At 65.6% G+C, this 15,514-nt stretch overlaps 2 protein-coding genes across 2 annotated transcripts in view; one reads left to right on the plus strand and one right to left on the minus strand.

The window, feature by feature from the left end:
• The window catches only part of FAU (FAU ubiquitin like and ribosomal protein S30 fusion), a 581,541-nt gene that overhangs the window by 389,179 nt on the left and 176,848 nt on the right, over nt 1–15,514 (minus strand). The gene's annotated exons all lie outside the window — the stretch shown is intronic.
• LOC115916218 (neurexin-2-like) overlaps nt 1–15,514 on the plus strand; it is a 40,313-nt gene that overhangs the window by 20,229 nt on the left and 4,570 nt on the right. Inside the window, 9 exon segments of the mRNA XM_030969905.1 lie at nt 715–834; nt 1,463–1,844; nt 2,413–2,603; nt 3,180–3,215; nt 3,218–3,352; nt 3,929–4,048; nt 10,362–10,543; nt 11,370–11,541; nt 15,389–15,514. The exon segment at nt 15,389–15,514 is cut by the window's right edge and continues 194 nt beyond it. Of these exon segments, the coding sequence (XP_030825765.1) occupies nt 715–834; nt 1,463–1,844; nt 2,413–2,603; nt 3,180–3,215; nt 3,218–3,352; nt 3,929–4,048; nt 10,362–10,543; nt 11,370–11,541; nt 15,389–15,514 (1,464 nt within the window).

Here is a 15,514-nt window from a genome sequence, read left to right on the forward strand (position 1 = left end):
GACACCCCCAAACCCCCCCAACCCCCCTGGGATACCCAGCCCCCAAAAACCCCCCCATGAACACCCCCAAAACTGCTCCAAACCCCCCTGGGGACACCCCTGGGGACACCCCTGGGGACACTCCCAGACCCTCTGGATCACCCCAAAACCTTCACAGGGACCCCCTGACTCCCCCCACCAAAAGGCTGGGACCCCCCCCCCGCCCCCCCGTGTGTGTGTCTGGGTGCACAGGGGGGTTCAGGGGGTCACACCTGGGCCGTGCCCCCGGATTCTCTGCTGGGCACTTCCAGGTGTGAACATCTGGTGCCACCCAGTGCCACCCAGTCTGTCACCCAGTGTCACCCAGTGCCACAGTGTCCCAGTGCCACCCAGTGCCACCAGCTGCTACGGTGTCACTCCTACTGGTGGCCCAGTGTCCCCAGTACAGTGCTGTCCCCCAGTGTCACCTGGTGTCACCTGGTGTCACCAGTGTCCCCCAGTGCCATGGTGTCCCCCGCAGCACAGCGATGTTCCCTGGTGTCACTGGTGTATCTTTGTCCCTGGTACAGTGATGTCCCTGGTGTCCCCCAGTGTCCCTGGTGTCCCTGATGTCACCACTGTCCCTGATGTCCCCAATGTCCTGGTGTCCCTGATGTCCCTGGTGTCCCCAATGTCCCCGGTGTCACCGCTGTCCCCGGTTGTCCCCGGTGTCACCGCTGTCCCCGCTGCCCCCAGGCAAGGGCCCCGAGACACTGTTTGCGGGGCAGCGGCTCGATGACAACGAGTGGCACTCGGTGCGGGTGGCCCGGCGCGGGCGCAGCCTCCAGCTCGCCGTCGACAACGTCACCGTCGAAGGTGACACCGCGGGGACGGGGCGGGGGGACCTTGGCTCGGGCTCCTGGGGTCACCGGGGTGCTCGGGTCCGTGGGGACGTGGTCAGTGGGGCTGCAGGTCTGTGGGATGGGGATGAAGGTCCATGGGGACATTGGGGCTTGGGGACGTGGTGACCGGGGACATGGGGACAGGGATGAAGGCCCAGGGGACATGGAACCATGGGGACATGGGTGAAGGTCCATGGGGACAGGGATGAAGGTCCATGGGGACAGGGGTGAAGGTCCATGGGGACAGGGATGAAAGTCCATGGGGACATTGGTGCTTGGGGACATGGTGATCAGGTCCATGGGGACAGGGATGAAGGTCCATGAGATGGGGATGAAGGTCCATGGGAACATGGATGAAGATCCGTGAGACAGGGATGAAGGTCCATGGGGAGAGAGATGAAGGTCCATGAGAATGTGGATGAAGGTCCTTGGGACAGGGGTGAAGGTCCTTGGGGACACGGGTGCACAGGGACAAGGTCACCAGCCCTGTGAGGACACCGCCCACAGCCTGAAGGTCCACGAGACCAACAGGCCCACGGCGCGGTGGCACCCGCCAGCCCTCGTGCTCCCGGTGCCACCCCCGTGTCCCCCACGCCCCCCAGGACAGCTGTCGGGCTCTCACACCCGCCTGGAGTTCCACAACATCGAGACCGGCATCGTCACCGAACGCCGCTTCCTGGCCGTGGTCCCGTCCAACTTCCTGGGCCACCTGAGCGGGCTGGTGTTCAATGGGCTGCCCTACCTGGACCTGTGCCGCGACGGCGACATCAGCTCCTGCGAGCTCAACGCCCGCTTCGGCCGCCGCGCCATCGTGGCCGACCCGGTGGCCTTCGGGGGCCGCGGCTCCTACGTGGCGCTGGCCACGCTCCAGGCCTTCTCCTCCTTCCACCTCTTCTTCCAGTTCAAGACCACGGCGCCCGACGGCCTCATCCTCTTCAACGGCGGCAGCGGCTCCGACTTCCTGGTGGTCGAGCTGGTCAAGGGGTGAGGGGGACACTGGGGGACACTGGGGGACACTGGGGAGACGTCCTGGGGAGCTCAGAGATCTTGGGGACATCACAACTCTGCTGGGGATCTTGGGGACATCATGGCCCTGCTGGGGATCTTGGGGGTCTTGGGGACATCACAGTCCCGCTGGGGAACTCAGGATCTTCACAGATCTTGGGGACACCTGTGGGGTCCTTGGGGACCTCAGGGAGCACCTGGGGAGCTCAGAGACCACCTGGGACATGTGGGAGATCCTGGGGACCTTGGCAACTGCCTGGGGACCTCCTGGATGCCCTGGGAGCCCTGGGGACCTTGGGGACCTTCAGAACCTTTTCAGACCTTGGGACGCCCCCGCCCACCCTTAGGCTCCACCCCCATGTCACAAGCTCCTCCTCCTGGCTCAGGCCACGCCTATAACGACCACACCCAACGGTGGCCACGCCTCCACCATTGGCCACGCCCCCGGCCCAGTTACACTCCCTGTATTGGGGGGGGGTGGGGGGGTCCCTTTGTCCCTTCCCCAGGTGAGAGGCCACGCCCAACGAGGCCACGCCCCCTTTTCCAGGTACATCCACTACGTGTTCGACCTGGGCGAGGGCCCCTCGCTCATGAAGGGCAACTCGGAGCAGCCGCTGCACGACGGGCGCTGGCACGAGGTGGCCGTGGCACGGGAGGGGGGGGCCCTGCACGGGCTGCGCGTGGACGGGAGACCCGTGACCCAGCACGGGCAGGGCGCCCGCGGGCTGCAGCTCAAGGGTGAGACCTGGGGGACACCTGGGACACACCTGGGGGACACCTGGGACACACCTGGGGGACACCTGGGGACACCTGGGACACACCTGGGGGACACCTGGGACACACCTGGGGGACACCTGGGGGACACCTGGGGACAGGTGAGGGACAGCTGGGACACACCTGGGGGACACCTGGGGATACCTGGGACACACCTGGGGGACACCTGGGGGACACCTGGGGACAGGTGAGGGACAGCTGGGACACACCTGGGGCACCTGGGATAACCTGGGGACAGCTGGGCCATACCTGGGGCACCTGGGACACACGTGGGACACACCTGGGTGACATCTGGGGGAGGGCAGAGGTGTGGGGATGGTCCCGTTGTGGATGGGAGGGGTCACCCCAGTGGGGTACCCACAGCAGGGTGTCCCCTCACCCTTTGAGTGTCCCCCAGGTGTCCCCCAGGCGCACCTGGACATCAGGGGGGTGAGGACAATGGGATATGGAGGGGGGTCTCCAATGGCTGAGGCTGGGGGGCTGTCCCGCGGTGCACAGAGAGCTCAGTGCCCCCAGGTGACCCCCCCGTGCCCCCCCCAGGTGAGCTGTACGTCGGGGGGTCAGCCCGGGGCTCCTGGGGCGCCTCCCGCGCCTCGTGGCCTCCCGGGGGGGCTTCCGGGGCTGCTTGGCCTCGCTGGACCTGAACGGGCGCCTGCCCGACCTGCTGGGGGACGCCCTGAGGCGCGTGGGGGACGTGAGGAGGGGCTGCGACGGTGAGAAATGGGGGGTTGGGGGGGGTACAGGGGGGCTGCGGGTGGTGGGGGGCAGGGTTGGGCAGGCAAAGTGGGGGGATGTACAGGGGGGGCTGCGACGGTGAGAAATGGTGGGGGGACACGGGGGTCTGGGGGCTTTGGGATGTGGGGGACGTGAGGAGGGGCTGCGATGGTGAGAACTGGGGGGGCACGGGGGTCTGGGGGGTCTGGGGGCTGCAGAGTGGGGGGAATGTGGGGGAGGGTGGGATGGTGAGAATTGGGGGGCACCGAGCGGTCTGGGGGTACAGGGATATGAGGGAGGGGGGTACAGGAGTCCGGGGGTGTCTGGAACATTTGTTTGGGGTGTCGGGGAGTTTTCCATAGGGTTGGGGAGGGGGCGCACGGGTGGGCAGGGGGTCGGGGGGGTCACAATGAGGTGTCCATGGGGGGTTGAGAGACTTGGGGGGGCACACAAAGATGGAGGAGGAGGGGATTTAGTGCCACAAAAACCCATTGAGAGCCCCCCCTCGGGGTTTGGGGGAGCCGGGGGGGTCCCCACGAGCCCGGGGGGGTCCCCACGAGCCCGGTGCCCCCCAGGCCCCAGCACGACGTGCGCCGAGGACTCGTGTGCCCACGGGGGCGTTTGCCTGCAGCAGTGGGACGGCTTCACCTGCGACTGCAGCATGACGGCCTTCGGGGGGGCCGGCTGTGCCGAGCGTGAGTGGGGGGCCTGGGGGGGTTCGGGGGCTCAGGGGTTTTGGGGGGCTTGGTTTGAGTGGGGGGGCCAGGGGGTTTGAGGGGGTTTGGGGCGTGGCTGTGTGTGTGGGGCTGGGGGGAGGGGGTTGGGGGTCTTCGAGGGCTTGGGGGGGCTCGGGAGAACTTGGGGGGGCAACTGTGTCAAGCGTGAGTGGGGGGCTCTGGGGGTCTCGAGGGGCTTGGGGGGCTTGGAGGAGTGGCTGTGCCGACTTTGAGTGGGGGGCTCAGGGAGATTTGGGGGGCTCAGGAAGGCTCGGAGGGGCCAGGGGGGCGACTGTGCCAAGTTTGAGTGGGGGGGCTCAGGGGGGGCTTGGGGGACTCAGGAAGTTTTGGGGGGGCTCAGAGGAGCAGCTGTGCCCAGTTCAAGTGGGGAGCACGAGGGGATTTGGGGGCACAGAGGGGATTTGGGGGGCTCAGGGGCCTTGGAGGAGCAGCTGTGCCCAATCTGAGTGGGGGCACAGAGGGGATTTGGGGGCACAGAGGGGATTTGGGGGCACAGAGTGGCACGGGTGGCTCAGGGGGACACACAAGGGGCTCAGGGGTCCCAGCGTGGGTAGGGGACACCCCACACCGGGGGGACCCCAGGACCCCCCAGGAGCGAGCAGGGGGGGCAGGAGGCCCTTCTCCCTCACAGGGGACGTGTGGGACCCTGGCACGGGCCGCGGTGTCCCCAAACGGGACAAGTGGCCCTCGCTGAGGTGGCTCCGTCACTTCCTCGGCACCCCCATGGTGGCCCTTAAGGAGGGCAGGTGGCAGCGTGGGTGTCACCTGTGCCACCTGTGCCACCCTTGTGCCACCTGTGCTTGGCACGAGGGCTCCGTGTCCCCCCAGGGCTCTCTGGCGAGGGACACGAGGGACACGAGGGACACACGTGTCCCTGCCCCGGGGTGGCTCTGTCCCCTGCCCGTGTCCCCACAGCCCCGAACGAGGGGCAGGTGACAGCACGTGCGACACTTGTGTCCCTCACGGTGGGGGGGGGCAGGACCCCCCGTGTCCCCCCCATGTCTGGGTGTCCCCCCCTTGTCCCACTGTCCCCCTTTGTCCCCTGTCCCCCCCCGGCAGCGCCGCCCTGTGCCCCACACCTGCCTGGGGGTCCCGGGGGGGCTTTGGGGCCGCTCCGTGGGGCAGAACGCGCCCCCCCCATGTCCCCGTGGGGCTGTGGTGACACCGGCACGAGGGGGGGGAGGTGGTGGCACTGCCGTGGGTCACTGTGGGGCTCTGGGTGCCGCGGGGGGGCTCCCTGGGGCCGCCCCGACCCCCGATTGTCGCCGATTGTCGCCGATTCTCGCCGCGGGCCGCTCCGTGGGTCCGGCGACCCCTCCGGGGCTCCCCGTGGGGTTCCGGGGGTGCCCTGGGGGGGCTCCCCACAGTGGGGGGGGGGGCCGGTCCGTGGGTTCCCCCTCGTGGGTCGCGCGTGGCCCCTCCCCCCCGGCCCCTCCCCCCGCCCCTCCCCCGCCCCCGCCCCTCCCGCTGCAGCAGCCGCCGCCGCCGCCGCCCGCGGCCGCCCGCGCCCACCGCCCCACGGCCCCAGCGGCGCCCCCGGCCCCACCGCGCCGCCCCACGGCCCCCGCGGATCCCGCGAGCTCCGGCCCCACCGCGCCGCCACCGCCGCCGCCGCCGCGCCGCCAGGCCAGAGCCCCCCCGGCACAGCCCCCGCTTCATCCCCACCGCCATCCTCATCCTCATCCTCATCCCCCCATCCTCATCCTCAGCCTCCCGCAGCCCCCGCCCCACATCTCCCATTCCCCCCACATCGCCCCACATCGCCCCCCCTCAATCCGCTCCATCTCCCCCGATCCGCATCTTCCTCCCTCCCCCCCCCTCCATTTGCCGGCCCCACATCGCCCCCGATCCCGCATCCCCCCATTTCCCACCCCCCATCCCGCACCCCCATCCCCCCCGGGCCTCCCCCATCGCCCCCACCCCACATCCCGCATCCCGCCCCCCACCCCGAGCCCCCGGATCATGCTCGACCCCCTCTGGCGCCCCCGCCCCCCCGCCCTGGCCCCCCGCCCCGGGGCCCCCCGCGCCCCCCCCCCGCATGCGCTGAGCCCCGGGGATCAGAGCCCCCCGCGGGGGGGGCGCTCGGGACCCCCCGGCCCCGCAGCCCAGGGGGGGTCGGGACCCCCGGGGCCCTTTGGGGCGCCGCCCGCTTTTAGGGGGCGCCCCCCCAGCCCCATTTTGGGGGCATTAGCGCCCCCCCCGCCCTGATTTAGGGGGAGATTCGGGCCATCCCCCCAGCCCCATTTTGGGGGGATTCGTGCCCCCCCGGCCTCATTTTAGGGGGTTCAGTTCCCCCCCAGCCCCTCTTGGGGTGATTGGGCCCCCCCCGTTCTATTTGAGGGGATTTGCCTCCCCCAGCCCCATTTAAGGGGGGGGTTTGTCCCCCCCGGCCCTATTTCGGGGGGATTTGGGGTTTCTCAGGGCCTCCCCCAGCCCCATTTTCGGGGTGATCCGGCCCCCCCCCCCCCATTCCCGTGGGTGGATTGTGGGCTCGTTGAGCTCCACGGGGGGGGCAGATTCGGGGTCCTCCCCGGCCCTTTCGGGGTGACCCAGGGCCCAGATTTGGGGGGGGGATTTGGAGTTTCCCCAACTTCAGGTTGGGTTGAACTGGGACTGCTCCCCCCTCCCCATTTTTGAGCTGATTTGAAGCCCCCCAGCCCCATTTCGGGGTTCAGCACCCCCCTAGACCCTTTTTTGGGGCACAACCCCCCCCTCAAACCCCATTTTAGGGTTCAAGAACCCCCCCGGGGCCTCATTTTGGGGCACAACCCCTCCCCTGACCGCCTCCCCCCCATTTTGGGGCTCAATCCTTCCCAGACCCCCCTTTTGGGGTTCTCAACCCCCCCACCCCCCTTTTGGGGGCTCCGCCTCTCCCTTCTCCCCCCATTTTGGGGTCTCACCCTCCTCCATCCCCCCTTTTTGGGGACGCCCCCTCCCTTCACCCCCAGCCCCACATTTTGGGGTCCCCCCCCGCTCTCACCCCCCTCTTTAACTGGGGGCTCCCCCTCTCCTTCTCCCACCCCCCAATTCGGGAGCCCCCCACCTCCTTCCCCCCCATTTTGGGGTTCAATCCCCCCTAGACCCCATTTGGGGGCTCTGACCCTCTCCCTTCACCCCCCTCCCCTCATTTAGAGTCTCCCCTTCTCCTTCCCCCCATTTTGGGGGTCTCCCCTTCCCCCCCCCACCTCCACCCCCTCATTTGGGAACCTCCCCCTTCATTTGGGGGCTCCCCCTCCTCATTTGGGGACTCCCCCATCCCCTCCTCCATCCATTTCGGGGGGTCCCCTTTCCTTCCCCACCCTCGCCCCCCCAATTTGGGGGTTCTCCCCTCTCCTCTCCCCCCCCTCAATTTGGGGGCTCCCCCCTCTCTCTCCCCCCCCCCCAAATTCGGGGGCTGCCCCCTCTCTCCCCCCTCCCTCCATCTCCATCCGGGGGCTCCTCCCCCCATTTGGGGTCCCCCTCGCTGGGGTCCCCCCGGCACTGCCGGATGGGGGGGGGTCGCTGAGGGGCCGATGGGGGGCCGGGGGGGCCCCGGGGCGCTGGGGGTGCTGGCGCTGGGGGCGCTGGGGGTGCTGGGGGTGCTGGGGGTGCTGGTGCCCCCCGCCCGCCCCGCCCGCGTCTCCTCCAGCCTCTCGACCACGCACCACGTGCATCACTTCCACGGGCGGCACGGCACGGCGCCCATCGCCATCAACCGCGCGCCCTTCCTCACCCGCGGCCACCACGGTGAGCCCTCCTCATCCTCACCATCATCCTCATCATCCTCACCTTCCCCATCATCATCCTCATCATCGTCATCATCCTCCCCATCGCCATCAACCGCGCGCCCTTCCTCACCCACGGCCACCACGGTGAGCCCTCCTCATCCTCATCCTCATCCTCATCCTCATCCTCATCCTCATCCTCATCCTCATCCTCATCCTCATCATCATTATCCTCACCTTGTCCATCATCATCCTCACCTTCCCCATCATCATCCTTATCATCCTCATCATCCTCCCCATCGCCATCAACCGCGCGCCCTTCCTCACCCGTGGCCACCACGGTGAGCCCTCCTCATCCTCACCATCATCATCCTCACCTTCCTTATCCTTATCATCCTCATCATCGTCATCATTGTCATCATCCTCCCCATCGCCATCAACCGCGCGCCCTTCCTCACCCTCGGCCACCATGGTGAGCCCTCCTCATCCTCATCCTCATCCTCATCCTCACCTTCCCCATCATCATCCTCACTATCATCATCCTCACCTTCCTTATCATCCCCATCCTCATCATCATCATCATCCTCCTCACCTTCATCATCATCCTCATCATCCTCCCCATTGCCATCAACCGCGCGCCCTTCCTCACCCACGGCCACCATGGTGAGCCATCCTCATCCTCACCATCATCATCCTCACCTTCCTTATCCTTATCATCCTCATCATCGTCATCATCGTCACCTTCCTTATCATCCCCATCCTCATAATCCTCATCATCATCATCATCATCATCATCATCATCCTCACCTTCCTCATCATCCTCACCTTCATCGTCATACTCCTCATCCTCCCCATCGCCATCAACCGCGCGCCCTTCCTCACCCGCAGCCACCACGGTGAGCCTTCATCGCCCCCAACATCATCCTCACCATCATCCTCACCTTCCTTATCATCCTCAACATCCCCATCCTCATCCTCCTCATCCTCGCCTTCCTTCTCCTCATCTTCTCCTTCTTCATCATCCTCATCCTCATCCTTTTTACCCTCCCCATTGCCACCAACCATGTGCGCCATGGTGAGCCTTCATCATCACCCACATCATTGTCCACATCATCCTCTTCATCCTCCTCATCATCCTCATCTTCATCCTCATCCCACTCACCATCATCCTCCTCATCCTCCCCATCGCCATCACCTTCGTGCCCTTCCTCACCCATGGGCACCATGATGAGCCTTCATCACCCTCAACACCATCACCTTCATCCTCATCCTCCTCCCCATGTCCATCCACCGACCCTTCCTCGCCCACAGCCAGCTCAGTGAGCCTTCATCACCCTCCTCATCAGCCTTCCCCCTCCTCCTCCTCACAGAGACCCCAAAACCCTCATCATCATCATCATCATCATCCTCTTCCTCAGCCTCAGGCTCCCTCAACCTCCTCTTCACCATGACAGGGACACAGATGGCCTTCCTCCCCCTCTTCCTCCTCCTTCTCCTTCACCTCCTTCTCCTCCTCCCCCTCTTTCCTCTTCCTCCTCCCCCTCCTCCTCCTCACTGCCTTGGGAAGGTGGGACAGCCTTCAGCCTCCCCCTCCTCCTCCTCCTCTTCCTCCCAGGAACTCCAGCCTTCCTCCTCCTCCTCCTCCTTCTCCTCCTCCTGTTTCTCACCCTCCTCCTCCTCTCCAGCTGCTCGCGGGTACTTCAGCCTGGCCTTCCTCCCCCTCCTCCTCCTCCCCTGTCACCGCCTCTTCCTCCTCCTCCTCCTCCTCCTCCTCGCTGCCTTGGGAACCGGGAGCAGCCTTCCTCCCCCTCTTCCTCCTCCCCTCCTCCTCCTCGCACCAGGCCCGGGCAGGGTTTGGGGGGGCCCTGTGGGGTCTGTGCCCCCCCCCCGTGTGTCCACACCATGTCCTGTGTGGTTTTGGGGTGATTTGGGGTGGTTTTGGGTGTTTCTTGATGGTTTTGGGGTGTGTTCAGGTGGTTTTGGGGTGTTTGGGTGTTTTTGCACTATTTTGGGGTGGTTTGGGGTTTTTTGGGGTGTGTTTGGCATTTTTTGGGGTGTGTTTGGCTGTTTGGGGATGGTTTGGGGATTTTTTTTGTGTGGTTTTGGCTGTTTTGGGATGGTTTTGGGGTGTTTTGGGTGGTTTTTGTCTATTTTTGGATGTATTCTGGCTGTGTTTGTGCACGCTGAGCCCTCGTGCATGGCCATGGTGGGGGTGACAAGAGGGACCCCCAGACATTGGGGGTCCTGATGGTCCCACAGCCCCTCCCCCAAATTCAGGGGTTCCCCCCAGCTCTCAGAGCCCTCCCCATTCCTCGGGGTCCCCCCTGAGATGTCGTGGACCCCCCAAATTCAGGGCTCCCTATAAACACTGGGATCCCCCCCCCCAAAAATTTCCAGTTCACCCCCAAACTCCGGGGTCCCCCCTGGAGTGCCCAAATTCCAGGGGCTCCCCCCGCACTCAGGGACCCCCAAATCCCCCGACCTCCTGAGCCCCCCTGCCCTGAGCTCCCCCCAGCCCCCCTTTTCTTGCCCCCCTGACGCCCCGTTTTTCTCTTCCCCCCCCCCAGCGGGCACCACGTACATTTTCGGCAAGGGGGGGGCCCTGATCACCTACACGTGGCCCCCCAATGACCGGCCCAGCACCCGCGCTGACCGCCTGGCCCTGGGCTTCAGCACCCGGCAGCGCGACGCGGTGCTGCTGCGCGTGGAGAGCGCGGCCGGCCTCGGCGACTTCCTGCAGCTCCACATTGTAAGGGGGGAACAGAAAATTGGGGTACGGGGGTGCTGGGAGGGCTGGGGGTACTGGGGGGTCTGGGGGTTTAGAGGGTCTGGGGGTTTAGGGGGTTTAGGGGTGTCTGGGGGTGCTGCTGCTTGTGGAGAGCGCGGCTGGGCTCGGTGACTTCCTGCAGCTCCACATTGTAAGGGGGGGCAGAGAATTGGGGTACGGGGGTGCTGGGGGGGCTGGGAGGGGCTGGAGGTACAGGGGGGTTTAGGGGTCTGGGGGTTTAGGGGTGTCTGGGGGTGCTGCTGCGCGTGGAGAGCTCGGCTGGGCTCGGTGACTTCCTGCAGCTCCACATTGTGGGGGGGGGCAGAAATTGGGGTACGGGGGTGCTGGGGGGGCTGGGGGTGCAGGGGATCTTCAGAAAATCTCTGGGGTTTCCTGGACTTGGTGATTTCCTGCAGTTCTGCATCATAAATTAGGAGTTGGGGGGGTTCATGGGGGTCCTGGGGGGGTTTGGGGGCTCTGGGGACTCCTGGTCAAGGCCGGGTCTGGTGACTTCCCTCAGCTCTGCAGCATAAGAGGGGACAAAATTGGGGTGCAGGGGGATTAATGGGGGTCCTGGAGGGCTCCAGGGCTTCCTGCCGAAGGCTGGATTTGGTGACATCCTGAAGCTCTGCAGGATGGGAAAAAAATTGGGGTCTGGGGGTCCTGGGGGGTTTAGGGGTGCTCTGTGCGTTCCTGTTAAAAGCCAAATTTGGCGATTTCCTGCATCGTAAGAGCGGCCAGAATTGGGGTGCGGGGCTTGGGGGAAGTGGGACAGGCACCCACCGGTGCCCCCGTGCCCACGCTGCAGGTGCAGGGGGCCGTGGGGGTCCTGTTCAACGTGGGCACCGAGGACATCGCGCTGGAGGAGCGGGGGGCGGCCGTCAGCGATGGGCGCTTCCACGTCGTCCGCTTCACGCGCAGCGGCGGCAACGCCACGCTCCAGGTGGACGGCGGCCCCCTGCACGAGCGCTACCCGCCAGGTACCCCCCGCCGCGCCCCGGGCACCCCAGGGCCCCTAGAGACACCCCCAGGTATGGCCCAGGTACCCCCAGGGCTCCTACAGACACTACAGGTGTTCCCCAGGTACCTCCCAGGTACCCCCAGGTACCCCCAGGTCTGTTACAGAGCCTACAGGTGTTCCCCAGGTGTTCCCCAGGGCTCCTACAGACCCCGCAGGTACCCCCAGGTACCACTCAGGGCTCCCACAGACACCCAAGGGACACCCCAGGTGCTTGGGGACACCCCTATGGCACCTTGAGACACCAGAGGGACACCCCTGGGACACCCCTAGGGCACCTATAGGGACCCCAGGGCACCCCCAGAGCCCCCTCAAGCGCCCCCATGGCACCTTTGGACACCCTGAGGTCACCCCAGGTGCTTGGGGACACCCCAGAGCCCCCCCCTAACGAGGGCACTAACGAGGCAGCGCTAACGAGGGGTCCCACGGCCACCCCCCCACCCCGCCCCCGCTAATGCCCCCCTAAAGGCCACATAAACCCCCCAAGGGCCAACCCCACCCCCCCCCCGGTGACACCACGGCCAGGGCTGGGGACATCAGCAGGGGCGTCATGGCTGTGGGGACACCGATGGTCACACTGTGGTCATAGCGTGGTGGCACCACTGGTGACATCTGTGGTGGCACTAAAGGTGACATGGTGGTTGTGCCACCCTCCCACCGTGGTGGCACTGGTGGTGACATCTTGATCCCATCATGGTTGACACTGATGGTGACATCAATGGTGATGAGGTCATGGTGACATTGATGGTGACACCAATGGTGCTGCTAATGATGGTACCATGGTCCCACCATGGTGACATTGATGGTAATATGAATGGCAAGGCCACAGTCCCACCATGGTGACATTGATAGTGACACCAATGGCAGGCCCACAGTCCCATCATGGTGACTTGATGGCGACACCAAGAGTGCCACTAATGATGACACCATGGTCCCATCTTGGTGACACTAATGATGCCACTAATGATGAGGCCACAGTCCCACCATGGTGATGCTGATGGTGACACCAATGGCAAGGCCATGGTCCCATCTTGGTGACACCAACGATGCCATTAACAATGAGACCACGGTCCCATCATGGTGACATCGATGGTGACACCAATGATGCCACTAACAATGACACCACAGTCCCATCATGGTGACACCAACGATGCCATTAACAATGAGACCACGGTCCCATCATGGTGACATTGATGGTGACACCAACGATGCCACTGACAATGAGACCACGGTCCCATCTTGGTGGCACCGATGATGCCATTGATACCACAGACCCATCATGGTGACATTGATGGTGACACCAAGAGTGCTACTAACTGTTCGCTGATGACACCACGGTCCCATCATAGTGACATTGATGGTGACACCAAGAGTGCCACTAACTGGTCACTAACTGATGACACCACGGTCCCATCATGGTGACATCGATGGTGACACCAACGATGCCACTAACAATGACACCACGGTCCCATCATGCTGACATCAACAATGCTATTGAGACCACAGACCCATCATGGTGACATCGATGGTGACACCAGTGATGCCACTGACAATGACACCACGGTCCCATCATGGTGACACCAACGATGCCGCTGACACCACGGTCCCACCACAGCGCCGCCGATGCCGCGGTGCCACCGAGCCGTGACACGGTGACACGGCCGTGCCGCCGCCGGTGCCACCCCGCGCCGGTGTCCCCGTGCCCTGCCCCGTGTCCCCGTAACGCTCTTCTCCTCCCTCCGAAGGCAGCGGGGACAGCGAACGGCTGGCGCTGGCGCGGCAGCGCATCCCCTTCCGCCTGGGGCGGGTGGTCGATGAGTGGCTGCTCGACAAAGGTAACGGCAGCGAGCGCCCCCCACACCTGGGCACCCCCCCGCACCTGGGCACCCCCCCCACACCTGGGCGCTCCCCACACCTGGGCACACCCGCTTGTGGCCGGCACCCAGAGATTTTTGGGGTCCCAGGTGTCTGGAAGCCACTGATTTTTGGGGAGTGTCTGGGATCCCCCAACACCTGGAGGCTCCCACACCTGGGCACCGCCACACCTGGGCACCCTGGAAGGTGGGGACTCAGGTGTGCAGGACCCACCTGTTTGGGGTCCCGGGTGTTCGGGGATCCCAGCATTTGGGACCCCGATATTTGGGGGTCACAGCACCTGGGCCCCACAGGTGTCCAGGAGCCACGTCCCGGAGGACCCCGTTGTCCAGGGACCCCCCAGGTGTCCGGGGAGGGAGCCCAGGTGTTGGGGGAGGGGCCAGCCCCTGCCCCGCCCCCTCATTACCTGGTTAAAGGGATGCTAACGCACCTAACGGCCCCCCTAAACCGCGCTGAGCCCAGAGCCCCCCTAAAGCCGCATAAACCCGCTAAACCCCCTAACCCACACCTGCCCAGCACTGCCCGGGGCCGGGGCTGCGCCAGGTGTGCGCAGGACAGGTGTGCACCAGGTGTGCACCACAGCTGGGGCGTGCGCCAGGTGTGCGCAGGACAGGTGTGCACCAGGTGTGCACCACAGCTGGGGCTTGCGCCAGGCGTGCACAGGACAGGGTGCACCAGGTGTGCACCAGATGTGCACCAGGTGCGCACCAGGTGTGCACCAGGTGTGTGCCAGGTGTGTGCCAGGTGTGTGCCATGGCTGGAACGTGTACCAGGTGTGCACCAGTTGTACGCCAGGTGTGCACAGGACAGGTGTGCACAGGACAGGTGTGCACCAGGTGTGCACCATGGCTGGGATGTGCACCAGGTGTGTGCCAGGTGTATGCCATGGCTGAGATGTGCAACAGGTCTGAGCCATGGCACCGGGTGTGCACCAAGGCCAGGTGTCCATGAGGACAGGTGTGCACCAGGCGTGCACCAGGCGTGCAGCAGGGCAGGTGTGTGTGAGGAAGGCGCACAGGTGTGTCCGCCCTGCAGCCCCAGGTGTGCACAGGAGCCGCCCCAGCCTCGCACGCCCCTCGCACGCCCTGGCCCCACCCAGGCAGGGCCCCTGCCCCTCCCCCCCGCCCCAAATGACCCAAAATTGGCCGAATTGAGCCCGAGCGGAGCCGGGGGCCGGGGGGGGCGTTGGGGTCCCTTTAACTGCCCGGGGGGGGGAGGGGGGTGGGGGGTGGGAGGGGGGGCAGGGCTGCTCCTCGTGCCAGGCACACCCAGGTGTGCCCAGGTGTGTGGGTGGGGGACGGGGGGTGGGCGTGGCAGGGTGAGGCAGGTGGGGCAGTGTGGGGTGTGCCAGGTGTGGGGTGAGGCCGTGCCAGGTGTGCCAGGTGTGGGGTGAGGCCGTGCCAGGTGTGCAACTGCCCTGTCCATCCATGGGACAGTGTCAGGGTGACAGCATCAGGATGAGTTAGGTGAGCCGGTGCCAGGTGTGCCAGGTGTGCAGGCCCCCCCTCTCCATCCATGGGGCTGTGTGTGAGTGTGGGGTGACAGTGTCAGGGTGACAACGTCAGGGTAGTACAGGTGACACAGGTGAGCAAGGTGAGCCAGTGCCAGGTATGCCAGGTGTGCGAGCCCCCTCCTCATGCCCCCAGCTGCTCTTCTCAACCAGCCAGGGGGATGTGTGTGGGTGAGGTGACATTTCTGGGGTAGCACAGGTGACACAGGTGACACAGGTGAGCCAGGTGAGCCGGTACCAGGTGTGCCAGGTGTGCGAGCCCCCCCTCTCCCCCCCAGGCCGGCAGCTGACCATCTTCAACAGCCAGGGGGATGTGCGTGAGTGAGGTGACATTGTTGGGGTGACATTGTTGGGGTAGCACAGGTGACACAGGTGAGCCAGCTGTGCCAATACCAGGTGTGCGAGCCCCCCCTCTCCCCCCCAGGCCGGCAGCTGACCATCTTCAACAGCCAGGCGCGCGTGCGGGTGGGGGGCCGGGACCGCGGCCGCCCCTTCCAGGGGCAGCTCTCGGGGCTCTACTACAACGGGCTGAAGCTGCTGGCGCTGGCGG

This window comes from Camarhynchus parvulus, unplaced genomic scaffold, assembly GCF_901933205.1.
Source record: "Camarhynchus parvulus unplaced genomic scaffold, STF_HiC, whole genome shotgun sequence".
NCBI classification, from domain to species: Eukaryota; Metazoa; Chordata; class Aves; order Passeriformes; family Thraupidae; genus Camarhynchus; species Camarhynchus parvulus.